The sequence below is a fragment of the Larimichthys crocea genome, chromosome XVIII (genome assembly GCF_000972845.2).
Source record: "Larimichthys crocea isolate SSNF chromosome XVIII, L_crocea_2.0, whole genome shotgun sequence".
NCBI lineage: Eukaryota > Metazoa > Chordata > Actinopteri > Sciaenidae > Larimichthys > Larimichthys crocea.
Genome location: NC_040028.1, coordinates 8,388,348 through 8,403,597, shown reverse-complemented (window position 1 = coordinate 8,403,597; position 15,250 = coordinate 8,388,348). Strand labels below are relative to the sequence as shown.

The window sequence follows — 15,250 nt, the reverse complement described above, 5'->3', positions numbered from 1 at the left end:
TGTGGTTCCTCATAGTTTCAAAAATAGATTAGGAGCCAAGCATTTCAGTTATCAGCCCTCTCTTGGAACAAAACTACCATTCTGGGTTCGGGAGGCGGAGACAGACATGTCAACACCTTTGAGAGTTAGACTCAAGCTTTCCTTTGATAGAAGAAGAGTGAGTGAGTTAGGGTGAGAGCATCAGGATCATCCTGAAGTTTATGCAAGGGTACTAGGAGACTGCTATATATATATATAAATAGTAATATTATAAATATATAATATATATAATTATATATATATCTCGTATATATTATATATATGTTTACAGTTGTCACATTTTCTGTAGACATTAGACATTACAAACAAATTTCAACGCCTTTGAAGAAATCTAAATCTCGTCTCATTAGATAAGAAGTGGATTATGTTACATGTTAGTGTGTGTATTATCCCAGGAGTACCATGTAAAAACAGGGTCAACACATTGTGTATTCCTCTGCAGAGAGTCTTTCTTTAACCCTCACGGTTTATGTTTTACCTTTCTTTCCCTCTCAGAGTCAGTTTCATTTCCACTGACATCGTGTTGCTTGTACAACAAACTGGAGTATGTAACGGGATTTGTAACTTTTTTAATGACACTGTAAATGAACCAATCCAGAAAAGGATTTCTCTTCAGTAGAACAAGATGAAGAATACTGAGAGTAGAAACTGCACTTGTACTTGTGCTTTCTACACGATTGTGCTTGTAATGAACTAGTGCAAGTTATATAAATTCATTTGCAGTTTTGATTACTGACATCACTTTCATTGGATTTTTTGAAGACACACTGGCTATGCATGAAACATGAAAAAATACAAGCAAGATATTATAAAACTATACTAACTATTAGAAAACAACAATGCTTATTCAGGTCTGATACTGACCTCGGTGGTGTTACGAGTGGCCACAGGTAAACAGATTAATCATCAGCACGCAAGGAAAATGAATTTGTCACATTTTTAAAGTTTTGTGTGCAGATGAACAAAAAATATACAAAAGGAGAAACTGTTAAAGCAAGTGAAATCCAACATAGAACCAGAGAAAACATGACCCTGTCCCAACCTTTTTTTTTTTTTTTAGAAAGTTTGCTGGCATCAACTTCAAAAATTTCCCAAAACAATATATTCCTCAGTTTCAACATCTGATGTGTTGTCTTGGTGCTATTTTTAATTTTATTTAGTTACTAGTTTATATTTCACCACAGTAGAGCAACTTTTTTGGAACAGGGGTTGCAAATGGAAAATGACTTGTGAATAACTGACCATTCAAAGTGCTTTTCTCCTCACCCTAAAGAGTGTGTAAGTAGAAATATCCATGTCACAAAACAGTTTGCATTTAGTATACATGAATTTGGTCCAGCCTTCTAGGTTTTTTTTGTCTATAGATTTGAAACCACCTCTGATGAGACAATATATCATTTTTTAACCAGAGCAGAGACACTCCTACTTGCTTATAAAAACATTTTTTTCGATTAACAGGATATCTTTTACAAGTTCCTTTATCTTTGGTAGATTGAATCCAACATAAAGGGGGTGATCATTGGTTGGCAAAGGAGGAGATACATAGATAAAATAAGGCCGATTTTATCCGGTACTTGGGCACATCAGCCTGGAATCAATAATGATGGAATAGATAGTGCCAACAAACACTGTTTGATATTGAGTAAAGCAACTGTGGGTGTGCAGGGTGGAGACATGCCGTTGCTTGTGTTCGGTTGAAAGAAAATAATTGGAAATACGTTTTCAACTAAACAGTCCAAAATTACCTTACTCATAGGAAGTTAGAAGGAGACTGAAATAGAAATGTGAATGGAAAAGGATAGGGGGAAGATGATGGGCGCAGAAGGGAGAAACAGAGTGAGGGAAAGCCGGAAATGGGATAACAACAGTCAATAAAAGAGCAGGAATCATACGAAGCAGTGTCAACTGAGGGGCGGTAAGCCGGAAGTCAGCGGACGATCAAGGATTAAATGACTAAGTTGTGTGAACAAAACACTTTGATCGAGACATTTCCACAAAATCTTAAACGTATGACAAATGAATGAAACGAGAAATATACAATTAAAAAATGAGACCGCCATAGCAATCTATAAATGATACAATGACTCTCCCTGGTTCATAATACGACTGTAGTGTAAAGGATCACAGATAGCTACTATCTGTGTCGTCAGGCCATGGAGCATGCTACTGCAAAACCTGGCACAGAAGGCACATGTATAGTATAACACAATTGCAGAAAAAACAATGGCAGTGTCCACTTCATATATGGGTAATCTGAAAACATCCTGTGGATCTGTGAGAAGGCATGAGAGGATACAGAGATGTGCCTGGCCACCCAGATGTCATACACAAATAAATACGTAGTAAAATATATACATTGGTTCATGCACCTTTTGGTGTTTATGTCCACAATATAGACCACAAGAAGACTGGTTGGCGACAACATAGGGAAAGTTAACATAATGACCAAGAATATGGCTGAGAATCCAGTCCTTTAACTCTCCCTACACATTACGAATATGCTGCAAGCACAAAAGACACAATTCTCCGTGGAGTTTTACCAGTTTCTCTGTGCACAAATAGGCACCACCTACTATCGGTTCAATGTTGCAAAATCTGAATGAATTATGGTTCGAGCTGAAGTAACACAAAAGAGCATGGATAGTGATTCTAATTCACCTTTAGCTAAAAATCACAAGAACTGGCCGCTTTGTCACCTCTATGTCCTCTTCTCGCACACTTACTTTGATGTAGTGTCATTCAGTCACCTGTTCATTATAATAACTAAATCACAATTACATTTACAATATGATGGCAACATCAATGTTTATCTCAGACAAGACGCCTTCAGGTGACTGCTGCCGACCCTACAACGAACAAGAAAAAAGCCTCAGCTAATTTAAGCAGTTGTGAACAATACTGGGTGGAGCTTGGACTATGCTCCTAGGCGAGCTGCTAATGCAGCTAAAAACAACTTTTTCATTCATAGTCAGTTTAACCAACCTCTGCCTTATCCCCTGTCCCACCCTCTTCTTTTTTTTTTTTTTCCTTTTTTCCAGTTACCTGTTTTAGGTATTTTTTTTCAATCTGATGAGCTTGTACCATGTCTAGTTCCGGTTTTACCTCTCACTGCGCTTCAGTCCCCTTAATCCCTGTAATAAGCCTAGTTCGGTGGTAAGCTGCGAGAACCTCACCCCACCCCCCCCCCCTCCCCCCCGCCCTTGTGCACTGCATCCCGCGCAAACCCCCCCTGCTCGCTACTGTTGTTGGTACGTTAGTTTGGTTGTTTCCCAGCCCCCCCCACCCGCCGATTACCCATCTGCCTCCGCCCTTCGATGATTCCCCCCTGGCGCTCGCTCCCCCCTTGGCACTTCCTCCCTCCCTATTCTTTTTTCTTGGTTTGGGGGGTGCCTTCGTCGTTAGAATTACCCTCCTTGTATTTGCCCTTCTTATTTCTTTTTTCTTTTCGGCCGCGCCCCTGTGCAGGTCCTCGCTGGTGGCGCTTCATCTACAAACCGCTGACGTCTGGCCTCTGCCAATGGGTCTCCGGCTTGACTCACCTGTGACCCCTCCACCTCATCCCCCCCCCCCCCACTGTGCCCCCTTGCACTACCTCTTCTCCCTACTCCCCCCTTTCTCTCTCCCTCTTTCATTGAACCGCCTCCTATAACACAATGTCGGGAAAAGTATCAAAATGGATGCAGCAGAACCAAAAATTCCAACAAAAGATTTTATCACACTTTGTGCAGCTGTCCGTTGGATCGTTTATGTGGTTCATATGTTTTCAAAATAGATTAGGAGCCAGAGCAAGTTCCAGTTATCAAGCTCTCTTCTGTGAACAAAACTACCAATTCTGGGTTCGGGACGGCAGAAACATGGCCACACCTTTGAGAGTTAGACTCAAGCGTTCTTTTTGATAGATAAGAAGAAGGGAAGGCAAAAAAAGGAGAAGAAAGGGGAAGAAAAGACAGGGGGATGGAGAGTAGAAGTTAACAAGGCAAGCCCTCAGGTCAGACCCTTAGTTAGAGCATAAGGACTAGACTAACGCGATAGAATAGTATAGATCTATATATATATATATATATAATATATATATACTATATATATATATTATAGATATGATTTAGCAGTTGATTACACATTTCTTCTGTAGACATTAGACATTAACAAAACTTTCAACGCCGTTTGAAGCAAATTAAAATCGCCTCATTAGAATAAGAAGTGCGATTTATGTTACTGGTTAAGTGTGTTATTCCCATGAAGGACCATGTAAAAAACGGTCAACAACAATTGTGTATTCACTCTTGGCAGAGGAGTCTTTCTTTAACCCTCACGGTTATGGTTTACCTTCGTTTCCCTCAATTCAGGAGTCATTTTCATTTCCACTGACTCGTGTTGCTGTACAACAAACTGGAGTATGTAACTGGTGAATTGTAACTTTTTAATGACACTGTTAAATGAACAAATACGAAAAGGATTTCTCTTCAGTAGAAACAAGATGAAGAAATACGAGAGGTAGAAGCTGCATTGTCTTGTGCTTTACTACACGATTGTCTTGTAAAACTAGTGAAAAGTTATATACATTTGCAGTTTTGATTACTGCATCACTTCAATTGGATTTTTTGAAGCAACACCACTGGCAAACTGCATGAACCCTTGAAAAATACAAGCAAGATATTATAAAACTATACTATACTATTAGAAAACAACAATGCTTATTCAGGTCTGATACTGACCTCTGGTGGTGTCGAGTGGCCAAGGTAAACCAGATTTTAATCATCAGCACCAAGGAAAATGATATTTGTCACATTTTTAAATGTTTGTTGCATTGATGAACAAAAAATACAAAGGGAGAAACTGTTAATACAAGTGAAATCCCAACATAGAACCAGAGAAAACTGACCCTGTCCCAACCTTTTTTTTTTTTTTTAGAAAGTGTTGCTGGCATCAACTTCAAAAAAATTCCCCAAAACAATATATTCCCAGTTTCAACATCTGATGTGTTTGTCTTGTGCTATTTTAATTTTATTAGTTGTACTAGTTTATATTTCACACAGTAGAGCAACTTTGTTTTTGGAAACAGGGGTTGACAATGGTAAAATGACTTGTGAATAACTGACCATTCAAAGTGCTTTCTCCTCACCTATAGTGTGTAGTAAAATATCCATGTCACAAAAACAGTTTGGCTATATAGACATGAATTTGGTCCAGCTTCTAGGTTTATTTTTGTCTATAGATTTATAACCACACTCTGTGAGACAATATATCATTTTTTTACCAGAGCAGAGACACTCCTACTTGCTTTAAAAACTTTATTTATCGATTAACAGATATCTTTTACGATTCCTTTATCTTTGGTAGATTGAATCCATACATAAAGGGGGTGATCATTGGTTGGCAAGGAGGAGATACATAAAAATAATGCGCCGTTTATCCGGTACATTGGGCACATCAGCCTGGAATCAATAATGATGGAATATAGTGCCAACACAACATGTTTGGATATTGAGAAACAATCTGTGGGTGTGACAGGTGGAGACAGCCTTTGCGCTGTTTTCAGTTATACGTTTTCAGACAAAACAGCCAAATATCTATGTAAGAGACTGAAATGAAAGTGAATGGGATAACGCCAAGTCATTAGAGGCCAAAAAGCAGGTCAGACATTCTGGTCAAGCCTGAAGTCAGCACCGATCAGAGGATTAATGACTAAGTTGTGGGGGTGAACAAAACCTTTGTCTAGACAATTTCCACAAAATCTTAAACGTATGACAATGAATGAAAGAAGAAAATAAATTAACAAATGAACATCCATAGCAATCTAGTAAGATGATACATGACTCTCCCTGTGTTCATAATGACGACTGTAGTGTAAAGGATCCAGATAGCTAATATCTGTCGTACAGGCCATGGAGCTGCTAAACTGCAAACTGCAACAAAGCACATGTATAGAATTAACCAAACGCAGAAAAACACAAGTGGCAGTGTACCACTATATGGTAATCTGAAAACATCTGATCTGTGAGAGGCATGAGAGGATACAGAGATGTGCTTGCCACCAGTATGTCATAAAAATAATATACAGTATAAAATATATACATTGGTTCATGCACCTTTGGTGTTCCACATATATGACCACAATAAGACTTGGTTGGCCAACAACATAGAGGAAAGGTTACCATAATGCAAGAATTATAGGCTGAAATCCAGGACCTTTAACTCTCCCAACATTACCGATATGCTGCCAAGCACAAAAGACACAATTCGTCCGTGGAGTTCTTCCAGTTCTCTGTGCACAAAGCACCATAACTTTATCGGTCAATGTTGCAAACATCGAATGAATTATGGTCGAGCTAAGACACAAAGACAGGATAATGGGAATTAATAATATACCTTTAAAATCAAAGAATGGCCCCTGTTGCACTCTATTGTCCTCTTCTCGCACACATATTGAATGTAGTGTTCATTCATCAACTGTGTCATTATAATGAACTAAAACAAATTTACATTTTGACAAATATGATGGCAACATCAATGTTTTATCTCAACAAGACGCCTTCAGTGACTGCTGCCGACCCGTACAACCTGAACAAGAAAAGCCTCAGCTGAATTTAAGCAGTTGTGACAAACTGGGTGGAGCTTGACTATGCTACCTAGGCGAGCTGCTATGCACGCTAAAACAACTTTTCATTCATAGTCAGTTATTAACAATCGACTTTACCCTATGTCAAACACACTACTTACTTTTTTTTTTTCCTTTTTCAGTTACCTGTTTTAATTTTTTTCTCAATCTGTGCTTTGAAAAATGTTATAAAGGGTTGATTAAGTCTTATTAACATTAGTACTGTATAATAGACTAAAATAGGTGAGTAATATTAGCAAACATACCAAACACCACCCCAATCACAAAATTTGACTGCGACCACCCTTGAGAGCTATGTTGTTGAGTGGGTTTTCCAAAGCCAACACATCACTTCTGAGATAGACACTTGGGTCAGCTGGAATCGCCCATTGGAATGTATAACATTAACTCTTATTTGGTAGCTTAGTTTTCAATATTGGTTTGAAATTGAGTTTATATTATTTATTTTAGCAAGAGCCATTGGAGTTCGCTGGTGGCTGATTCTGAAACTTGGCTCTGAAAATGGTACGCCGCTGCTAGCTTTCTCAAATTAGAAACATCCAAATCATACACACAAACTGTGACACGTGAAATAATCTTAAAACTTTTCTCCACTGATTTTTAATACCTACCTATACACTGTAGGGAAAAGTTTCAAATGGATGCAGCAGAACCAAAGAATCCACCAAAAAGATTTTATCAAACTTTTGTGCCGCTCCCTTTGGGACTACTTTAAACGATCTATTTGTAGATACAGTCCATGCTCGGGGTTCCAGAAAAGGCTTTATACAGTCCCTACAGACTTGATATATAAAATTCCCATTAAAAGGACCATGACCCACGATCTCTGGTCCCTGAACTCATGACCACTGCTGAGACGAATCCGCAAGAGCTCGTCCTTGTAGCCTTGCTGTTTCCGGAATATCCCTCTTTATTAAGCATTCGGGTGCATTGACGAATAGTAATTCTTGACCTCCATTGTTATGCAACTTTGTGTAGACCACAGGACGTTCAGCCATATAGTAGTTTCATTTTCCACTGACTTGTGTTACATTTACGTGAATTCAAATCCAAACTTGATACAACAAACTGGAGTAATGTAACTTTTTCTTAATTACACTGTAAATGAACCATACAGAAAATGATTTTATATTCATTAGAACAAGATGACGAATAACTGAGAGTAACATACTAGACTTTCTTGTGTTTCTACATGATGTGGGTGGTACGAAACTAAGTGAACGTTTACAAACATTCATTTGCCAGTTTGATCAAGCTGCTACTTTCCTTGGATTTTTTTGAGCACAACTGGCATAAGTGCATGAACACAATGGAAAAAAATACAAGCGATAATTACCAAAACTAATACTAATCACTTATTAGCAACACACTCTTCCTTCAGGGTACTGATACTGCCTCTGGTGGCCAAAACTAGAAATACACAAGTTGACGTGTTTGACCCCTCATCTCAGCCCCTAATCTGGAATGTTAGATCAATAACTTTACCTTCCATATGATCCTTCTTTTACAATTACTTTGTCACACTGCCCTTTACCCTGTCTGTCTAGGCGTTTGCAATAACATTTACCTGTAGGTACAAGGTATTAATATAAAATTAATTTTTGTACTATATACAAACTCTATCATCATGAATAATAACAGATGGTATAAATTTCAGGAGGCCACACGCCTCTGTACCAGTTTTTGCCAGGTGGCTTGGGCTGCAGATCTGTCCCGTGTTAAACAGATCACCTGAAGTGATCATTATGTTCGTACTAAGGCATTACCTAGAGCTAGGCTATTATCTTTGTAAAACACTGGTTTACTCAAGATCTTTTGTTATTCAAAAACTCAACCAACATGTTGAACCTCCTGTTTCCCATGACTTGTATATCAGCACACCATTCAAGCCACATTAGCTACCAGTCAGCACAACTTTTGTCCTGACAATATCTACCCGGTTTTGAACACATAGGTTGCAAGACAGACAAACAGTTTTTCAGGGGCACCTTTGGTTTTTCATCAAGAAGGATACTCAAACCACATGTTGCCACGATTTATAACGTCATGGAACCTCGGTATAAAAGAGCTTGTATGTTAAACTGTAGCCGCCTGCATTAGTATGGACTTGGTCACATGTTTCAACGTGTTCGTTGCATTATGAAACAAAAAAAATATGAACAAAGGGAAACTGTTAACAAGCGAATGCACATAGAACCAGAGAAAACATGACCCTGGTCCCACCTTTTTATTTATAAAAGTGTTGCCTGGCAAATCAACGTCAAAAAATTCCCAAAAAATAATTGCCATCAAGTTCAACATCTGATGTGTTGTCTGGTGCTAATTTTTATTTATGTTAGTTATTAGTTGATAATTTCATTTTTCCTATTTTTTTTTAATCTACTGACCATTCAAAGTATTTTTCTCCTCAACAGAGAGGTGTAGGAAAGCATGTCACAAAACAGGGTTGCAGTATTAAACATGAATTGTCCAGCCTCTGAGTATCTTTTTGGTACATAGAGTAGGAACCACACCCTGGAGACAAAGAATATATTATTTTAACAAGAGCAGAGACACTCCGACTTGCATATTAAACATTTTTGTCGGTAAACAGATATCTTTTTACATGATCCCGTTATCGTTGGAATTGAATCCTACATAAGGGGGTATACATTGGTTGGCAAAGAAAGGGGAGGAAAAAAGGAGATACATAGATAAAAGAGATAGCGGCACTTTTCCGGACATGGGCCCTCAGACTGGAAAATCAATACAACTGTGGAAATATAGCCTCACACAAACAAGTTTTGATAGTGGAATCTGTGGTGTGCAGGTGGAAGACAGCTTTTTGCCTGTTTTCTTTTACAAGTTTTCAAGACAACAGCTAAAGCTTCATGTAAGAGACTGAATGAAAGTGACTGGATAAAATGTCATAAGGCAAAAGCAGGTCACATTTTAGTGGTCAAGCCTGGAAGCTGAAACGCCGTTTATGCCATAAAATGGTGGTGACAAAACACTTTGTCATGCATTTTCCAACAAATCTTTAACGGATGACTAATAGAAAAGAGAATATACAATATAACATGAATACATCCTACAATCAGAATGATGTCTACCTCCCTGTTTCATAATGACACTGTAGTGTAGAAGGATCCAGATGCTACATATCTTCGTAGGCCATGCTGCTAACTGCAAAACTCAACAGAAGCACATGTATGATTAACACATCTGGCGAAACACATGGCATGTCATCTGTGTATCTTGAAAACAATCTGGGAGGCGCATGAGAGGATACAGAATTGCTGCCACCGATTTCATTCACAATAAATTACATAGTATAATAAATTGAGTTCATGCAACCTTTTGTCCACATATAATTGACCACAAAAGAACTATTTGGCCGCACATATGGAGGTAACATCCAGCTTAATAACTACAGGTACTTTAACTCTCCAACATTACCATAGGCATGCCAGCACAAACCAATCTCAGTGGAAGTTTCTCCATATTCCTGTGCACACCACCACACTGTTCAAGTTGCAAAACTGAAATGGACATATTGTCACAATAACAACAAATCAGCACACTTAGATGGTGTCTTCAGTTACCTGGCTATTATGAACATAATAAAATTCACATTTTACAAATATGAGCCACATCACTATTATCATCAGAAAGAACGCCTTCAGTGACTGCTGCTGGACCTCAAACGAACAGACAAAGCCGCAGCTGAATGTTTAATACAGTTGTGAACAAACTGGTGGGATCTTGGCTAATGGCTACTAGGCTGAGCGGCTAATGCAACTAAAACAACTTTATCTTTAAAAAACTTTCTTCATGTACATTTACGTCTGAGTTTACCTTTGTCAACCATAGATTAAAAAACGTTTTTCCAGTTTAACCTGTTTATTACTTTTATTTTAAATCTGTGCTTGTAATATGTTAGTAAGAGTTGATTTATAGATGCTTATTACATGAATACAGGTTTTAATAACGATGGAGGTGGCATAGGCATCATAAGATGATGGACTATTAGAGTATAAAACAGTTTAGAAGAAAGCTTTGGTATTACTTTCTATGAAACCAATCTATAGGCGTCCTGGGCCCTTCATAGTGAACTATAATGATCTTATGGGGTCTTATAACACACTCATAGACACAATGAAAGGTCTGATCATATATCGCCAGTAGAGATGTGCCTAGTAATAATTACATGTTTGTGTGTTTATATGAGGCTCTTGACTAGCTTTATTAGAGCACCTATCCCATAAGATGAGAGTGCTGTTGTCTAAATAATCGCACAGCGTGTATATCAGTCCGGCTGTGGAGCCTCGTGTCAAGCTCATACACTGGGTGAAGTTTTTAAGCGCAAGGTCTTAGCTAACAATAACCAAACACACACCAAACACAATAATTTGACTGCTACCACCATGAGAGCTATACCAGGTCGCAACGCTGCTAACAGCCGCTAATATAGAGAGCGCGTTAGCATCCTAACAGACTATCGTGGTTAGGTTTTAAAAACTGCATCGAATTGGTAAAATAATTTAAAAACAGGCTCAAGACCGCTGTTATTTTAAGGACTAGAATAAGGAAAAAAAAATCTCTGTTGAATTTACTTTGTCGAAGCAGATTTTTGGCAACAGAAACTTGACTCCCACGTCTGATATTTTCATACTACTCGGATTGGTGCTTATGAGTAAAGAAAAGTATTCAATTTGCGATGAGCAGCAGTAATCTGGATTAATCTATTATCGTTTTCTAAATGCATTGTCCCGATATTCAAAGTCATAGTAAATATACTTTGCGAGAATGATACATGGAAGATTACCATAATAATATTGCGCCATTGATATTAATGTCTCTTGGCCTGTAATATGTTTCTGCCTGGAGAAGCTTGAACAGGCACATTTACTTTAAACGTGAAGGTTAATCATCGCGAGTTAAGGAGAAGCATTTGTTACATTAAAGCAGTCATGAATAAAATAAAGCGACAACGCTGACTTGCATCACTTTTGTTGTTTTGCCACATAGAGGTGTTTGGTGCACTTCATAGATTTTTTTGGTCTACACATCTTAAACCACAGGGAGACATCTGTACATTTGCCAGACTTTAATTTATTTTGAACAGTTTACGGGAAGTCTCATGCCCCAGGTCCATCCCCAACCTAGACCACTATTTATCCGCGTCGCGGATAATCAACAATATTAGCCATAACTCCGACCAATGTGCACAAAGAAAGTAAATCCTACAACAATATACCATTCCCCTTCCTATGTTCTTGGACTTTCGCACAGTAATTTCTTCTATTTTCCTCCGTCCTTTCCACCAAATTGATATTGTGCATCCTCTTAAGATTGCAACCAAACATATTAGTATAGATTGGGGTATTTTTAAATCCCCTCCCTAACCTCTCCTCGCCTAACTATTTATAATGTTCGATTAAACGGGGAGAGAAATCTTTTTACCTGAGCCTTTAATCTTGTGGGTAGAGGAAATCCTACATACGGGGTGACCATGGGTTGACCATGAAGGAATACACAGAGCTAAATAATGCGTACTTTATCCGGTACATAGGCCTGAATCAAACCTGGGATCAACAAAAGATGTGAACATGCGCCGACAACATTTGTGATTAGTGGAGACAACTGTGTGTGCAGGGTGGATACAGCTTTTTGCTTGTTTTCTTTAGACATGTTCAGGACAAACATCCAAATCTTCATGTAAGAGAATGAATGAAGGGAATGTGGATCATAGTACAAAGGCAAAAAGCAGGTCAGACATTTGGTTAAGTACTGAAACTGACATGCGTTTAGATGACTATTGGTGTCACAACCTTGTCAATGAATTGTCCACAAAATTCTCAACGGATAACAAATGAAGGAGAATATAAATTAACAAATGAATACATCACAACTCTATTGAGACATAACGCCCCTGTGTTCATATGACACTGAGTGTAAAGGATTAACCAGATAGCTAGCCTGTCTGTCATAGGCCATGCTGCTAAACGGACAACTCAACGAAGCACATGTATCGATATAACACATCTGCAGCAAAACAGGGACAGTGTCACTTCATGTATCTGAAAAACCTCTGTGAGAGCATGAAGGATACAGTGAATTTCTGCCACCGATTTCATTCACAAATAATTACATAGTGATATATACAGTAGTTCCTCACCATTTTGTCACAGATATGACCACAATAAGCACTATGTTTGGCGCACCATCATGGAAGGTACCTACACAGCATATATGATGAAATACAGGTATTGTAACTCTCCACCATAGACCATAGGCATGCCAGCAACAAGACACAACTCGTGGAGTTCTCCTTGCTTTATTCTGTTAAACCAGTGGTTAGCAGCTAAACTAGATCAAAATGGTATTGTATATATTATATTTTTTTTTAATTTTGGTTTATTGGGTTTTCAGACAAACAGCCAAAATCTTCATGTAAGAGACTGAAATGAAAGTGAATGGGATAACAATAGTCATAAAGGCAAAAAGCAGGTCAGACATTTGGTCAAGCACTGAAGCTGAACATGCAAGTTTAATGACTAAGTGGTGGTGACAAAACACTTTGTCAATGACATTTCCACAAAATCTTAAACGGATGACTAATGAAAAAGAGAATATACAATTAACAAATGAATACATCCATACAATCATAATGATGATACATACTCTCCCTGTGTTCATAATGACACTGTAGTGTAAAGGATCACAGATAGCTACATATCTGTCGTAGGCCATGGCTGCTAAACTGCAAAACTCAACAGAAGCACATGTATAGATATAACACATCTGCAGAAAACACAATGGCAGTGTCACTTCATGGGTATCTGAAAACATCTGTGAGAGCATGAGAGGATACAGAGATGTGCTGCCACCGATTTCATTCACAAATAAATTACATAGTAATATATACATTGGTTCATGCAACCTTTTGTCCACATATATGACCACAATAAGAACTATGTTGGCCGCACATATGGAAAGGTACCATACCAGCATTATGATGAAATACAGATATTTTAACTCTCCAACATTACCATAGGCTGCCAGCACAAAAGACACAATCTCAGTGGAGTTCTCCATTTCTCTGTGCACACCACCACACTGTTCAATGTTGCAAAACTGAATGGATTATGGTCACAGAACAACAAAAGATCATGGATAATGAATTATAATAACCTTTTAAAAAATCAAAAGAATGGCCCTGTGACATCTGATTTCCTCTTCTCAGCACACTTGATGTGTGTCTTCAGTCACCTGTGTCAATTATATGAACATAAATCAAAATTTACATTTTACAAATATGATCCAACATCACTGTTATCTCAGACAAGAACGCCTTCAGGTGACTGCTGCCACCCTCACAACTGAACAAGACAAAAGCCTCAGCTGAATTTTATACAGTTGTTGAACAAACTGGTGGGTTGGACTATGCTACTAGGCTGAGCTGCTAATGCAAGCTAAAACAACTTTTCATTCATGTACAGTTTACAATCTGACTTTACCCTTGTCAAACAAATATTACTTTTTTCCAGTTACCTGTTTTATTTTTTTTTAAATCTGTGCTTGTAAAATGTTAGTAAGGGTTTTATAAGATGCTTATTAACATTAATACATGTTAATAATACTATATAGGTGGTAATATGAGCAAACATACCAAACACACCACCAATACACAGAAATTTGACTGCTACCACCCTGAGAGCTATGTTGTTGGTGTTTCAAAGCCAACACATTACTTCTGAATAAGACCTTGGGTTAAGCTGGATCGCCCATTGGAAATGTATACATTAAATCTTATTTGGTGCATTAGTTTTCAATATTGTTTTGAAATTATTTTTATTTATTTATTTTAGCAGAGCACATGTGAGTTACTGGTGGCTGATTCTGAAACTCTGGCATCTGAATGGGTCTCCGCTGCTTGACTCAAATGTGAAACAATCCAAATCATAACAACACAAACTGTGACACTTGAAATAAATCTTAAAAACTTTCTCCACTGATTTTAAATTGACCTCCTATAACACTGTAGGGAAAAGTATCAAAATGGATGCAGCAGAACCAAAAATCCAACCAAAAAGATTTTATCAAACTTTGTGCAGCTCCCTTTGGACTCTTTAAACATCTTTATATACAGTCAATGCTCTGGGTCCAGAAAAGGCTTTATACAAGTCCATACAGACTTGATGAATAAAATTCCCCTTAAAAGGAACACATGAACACTCTCTGGTCTGACTCTGACCACTGCTGGAAGATACATGCAATAGCTAGTCTGTTAGCTTGCTGTTTCAGGATATTACCTCTTTATTAATCATTCTGTTGCATTTACTAATAGTATTCTTTCTCCATTGTTTGATTCAATTGTTAGAAACAAGACGTTCATCCATTAGTCAGTTTCATGTTCCACTGACATTGTGTTACTTGTACTTGAATCAAATCCAAACTTGATACACAACAAACTGGAGTATGTAACTTTTCTTAATTACACTGTAAATGAACCAATACAGAAAATGATTTATCTTCATTAGAACAAGATGAAGAATACTGAGAGTAAACATCTGAACTTGTACTTGTGCTTTCTACATGATTGTGGTT

General features: G+C 37.9%; 1 protein-coding gene across 1 annotated transcript; it reads right to left on the bottom strand.

The window, feature by feature from the left end:
* Positions 1 to 13,057: 13,057 nt before the first annotated feature.
* Positions 13,058 to 13,738, bottom strand: LOC113748177 (olfactory receptor 4M1-like). Its single transcript, XM_027291145.1, has one exon. The coding sequence runs from the start codon at positions 13,736 to 13,738 to the stop codon at positions 13,058 to 13,060; it is 681 nt and encodes a 226-aa protein (XP_027146946.1).
* Positions 13,739 to 15,250: the final 1,512 nt, after the last annotated feature.